Source organism: Mizuhopecten yessoensis, unplaced genomic scaffold (assembly GCF_002113885.1).
Source record: "Mizuhopecten yessoensis strain PY_sf001 unplaced genomic scaffold, ASM211388v2 hete_36135860, whole genome shotgun sequence".
In the NCBI taxonomy this organism is placed as follows: domain Eukaryota; kingdom Metazoa; phylum Mollusca; class Bivalvia; order Pectinida; family Pectinidae; genus Mizuhopecten; species Mizuhopecten yessoensis.
The window spans coordinates 1-3,377 of record NW_018484570.1 but is presented as its reverse complement, the minus strand read 5'-3'; the positions used below and the strand labels follow the sequence as shown (position 1 = coordinate 3,377).

General features: G+C 39.5%; 1 protein-coding gene across 1 annotated transcript; it reads left to right on the top strand.

Annotated features, from left to right (window-relative positions):
* Positions 1–125: 125 nt before the first annotated feature.
* LOC110444516 (protein sel-1 homolog 1-like) lies at positions 126–3,371 on the top strand. Its single transcript, XM_021488886.1, has 7 exons — positions 126–206; positions 642–729; positions 1,294–1,442; positions 1,555–1,720; positions 1,981–2,228; positions 2,520–2,645; positions 2,849–3,371. The coding sequence occupies exons 1-7, from the start codon at positions 177–179 to the stop codon at positions 2,978–2,980; spliced, it is 939 nt and encodes a 312-aa protein (XP_021344561.1). The 5' UTR covers positions 126–176; the 3' UTR covers positions 2,981–3,371.
* The last annotated feature ends 6 nt before the right edge of the window (positions 3,372–3,377 follow it).

Sequence of the window (3,377 nt, the reverse complement as noted above, 5' to 3'; positions counted from 1 at the left end):
TACAATTTGAGGTCAAAGATATATAGGACACGTACATGTTACAGGCTAACTCAAAGTTCATGGAAACAATAAGGGGTCAAAGATATGTCACAGATCAGTGTACACTGATTTCAAGGTAATGCTACCTGTTTTTCTGTTTCCAGGGTAACCCGGTTGGACAGACTGGACTAGGAGTGATGTACATGTATGGCAAAGGTGTAGAACAGGTAAGTCAATCGTTTGTATAAGTAGTTTGAAAACAGATGTAAAAATCCTAAAATTTTACAGAAAAAGCATCATGAAAAAATGAACTTTGAAAGTAATGTAAGACCTCAATACAAAAATCAGGAAGCAAAAATGATGTTATGTTAGAGGTAGTACAGCCATAGATATGTAGGCTTTTCTAGGTCCTTTAAAAGAAACCACAGGATCTGCAATAGACTAGTAGCCTTTCCTAGGTCTTCTGTGAGATACATAGATGTACTTCACGATTGGCCATAAATTAATAGGCTTTCCTGTGTTCTTTGAGAGGAATGTTAGGCTTTCAAAAGTCCTCTTAATTTGATAGGGGTACAAATCCCTGTACAGTACATTAATGAACATCTCCCCTTAATTTTACTGACTAAGAGACATTCTGTTGATGTTGTGACAATGTTTTGTAGGATTATATTAAGGCGTTCCAGTACTTCACACAAGCTGCTGAGCAGGGCTGGATGGAGTCCCAACTACAACTTGGACTCATGCACTTCAGTAAGTGCCTCTTATCCTACTACAGTACATCTATGGACAAACTTTGAATCAGCTATATATGGTGTATTGTGATGATTTGAGATTTGTTTTGAGGTGATACAGATTACCGTTGTAATCATCACAAGGTTAAAGGTGTTATGGCATACACAATAATACCTCTGCGGATTAAATGATAGTTTCTATAGGCTAGATTTAATATTTATGGACTGATTGTCGCCAATTTTGCCATAAGGTGCGTTTGGGTTTATACAAACTGCTTGTGAAGTTAACACTGAACATCTTACTTCCGCTAGCGGTATAACACTCCCACTGAACTGCATTGGTTATTGTCTGATATGAGAGTGCACACAAACCTACCATTGTTTCCTTATTGTTGCCCAATGATCAAATATGAAGTCATTGCATTCTTTCTGGCTGGAATTAAAGCAGTTTTAGTGTGTAGAGTATGATTTATGTCTTACTCCATGTGTTTACTTTTTGTGTTATGTCTTTGTTTATAGGTGGGAAAAGGGTCGAAGACTGGTGACTATTAGTTTGTAAATGTGTTACACTTTCTGTTTACAGGTGGAAAAGGGGTGAGGAGAGACTACAAGCTGGCTGTGAAATACTTCAACCTTGCCTCACAAGGCGGCCATGTCTTAGCCTTCTTCAACCTGGCTCAGATGCATGCTACAGGCACAGGTGTGCTGAGGAATTGTCACACGGCAGTGGAGGTAGGTTCTGTCTCTATAGCAATAGTTGAAAATAAGAAAGCTGTAAGATCTGTTTGATATCTGATTTATGAAACCTGTACTTTAACATCATCAATATGGTTTCTAATTGCAGTTGTTTAAGAACGTGGCTGAGCGGGGTCGTTGGGCGGAGATGCTTTCGGAGGCCCATAGTCTGTATAAGGAGGGTAATCTGTTTCATTCGCTTATCAAGTACACTTTCCTAGCTGAGCTTGGCTACGAGGTTGCCCAGTCCAACGTCGCTTTCATACTTGACCAAGGTAACCCTACTTATTATTTTTTAGTGTCACAGTGCTGGCAGCAGTTGTGATGTTTTGTTATTGATATAAATTCTTCTCTGGATTTTGATGTTTATTGTGTTCTGTGCCTTCCTAAAGTGTGAATATCTATTACGATTTATTACTCTTACATTCATAGAAATGGAAGTCTTTTAAACAATGAACTTTAAGGCAGCAGGAAGATTTCATAGATTTGAAATCAGACATTACATGTTCAATGACATGCTTGAATGTCCTTGTAGGTGAGATTGGTGATTTCCACGAAACAGAGATCTTTGAGCGTGCATTATTGCAGTGGGCACGTGCAGCTGCGCAGGGGTCAACGTCGGCGCGTGTGAAGATGGGTGACTACCACTACTACGGCCAGGGGACTAAGATAGACTACGAGACAGCTGCCTCCCACTACCGTTTGGCCTCAGAGCAGCAGCATAATGCTCAGGCCATGTTCAACCTAGGATACATGCATGAGAAGGGCCTGGGTCTCAAACAGGTACAGCTATTTCTCCATTGTTATCTTTACCTTTGTCATGATGAACATCTGCTTGAGAGATGTAGGGAAGTTTTTTTACTATGGAAGCAGCAGTCCAGCAGTAAAGGGACGTAATGAGATGATGTCTGATTATCTCTTGTTTTATGTAAGCTCTTTTGTAGAGGAAATCATAAAGTTGTAGAATAGCTGTATAAACAAGTTTGTCTAAACTTCCGTTCAAAAGGGCTGTGCACCCTTCAAAAACAGATTATTTGTGTGCTTTACTAAAAGATCAATGTTTCTGTTTTTCAGGATGTTCACCTGGCCAAGCGTTTCTATGACATGGCGGCAGAAACCAGTATAGATGCACAAGTACCTGTCATGCTGGCCCTTGCCAAGCTTGGTGTATTTTATGGGGTTGACATCTTCAACAAAGAGGTAAGTCTCTGGGTTTTATGGCTACATTGGGAGTGGGATTAAGTGTTGGGGATACATTGGTAAATGTTGTTATTTTGTAACAGACACTGGTATTGTGTGTCCACCTTTAATTACTGAACAATCACATGACTAGAAATACATGTAATTATTGAACAACCACATGGTATTTGAAAATTATATGACATGTCCTATGTTTTATACAGATGGAGGATTATAACCAACTGTTGCTGAAATTTGACCCACGTTTCTACCTCGGACCAGACTGGGATATCTATGTGATGACATTCCTTGCCCTTCTCCTAGGTTTCATTGTACTTCTGCGAAGGATCCGGTAGCCCCCCAGCACACTCATATTCAGATTAAAACAGTTTAAGTGGTGCTACTACACAATATCAACAATGGCTTTATCACCTAGAGAGATAAAAGGATAAAGAGGAGAGTCAACATTTCTTCTTATATATGGCACAAATTAAATGATGAAAAACATTCTATGCTTCTACACCAACTCATGATCTGAGGTCATTGCTGATCTGACTGGGTCAACAGTGCTACAGTACTAGTCCTCAATCTACAGGTTATGCCATCACTTGTCTGGAAACAAAATGTCATCAAACTCTACAGTGCTTAGTGTACAGTTAATGGATTGACACTCGGTGAATGTCCAGATACATTACAAGGAATAAATATGGAGAGATCTGACATCAGTACAGGTCTCATGAAAACCATTTTTTT

What these genes read in the sequence shown, in the direction of transcription:
- LOC110444516 (XM_021488886.1), top strand. Translation starts at nt 177, where the DNA reads ATGTACATGTATGGCAAAGGTGTAGAACAG. An exon ending in ATGGCAAAGGTGTAGAACAG is followed by an intron (nt 207 to 641) that starts GTAAGTCAATCG and finishes AATGTTTTGTAG; the next exon opens with GATTATATTAAGGCGTTCCA. An exon ending in ATTGTCACACGGCAGTGGAG is followed by an intron (nt 1,443 to 1,554) that starts GTAGGTTCTGTC and finishes TTCTAATTGCAG; the next exon opens with TTGTTTAAGAACGTGGCTGA.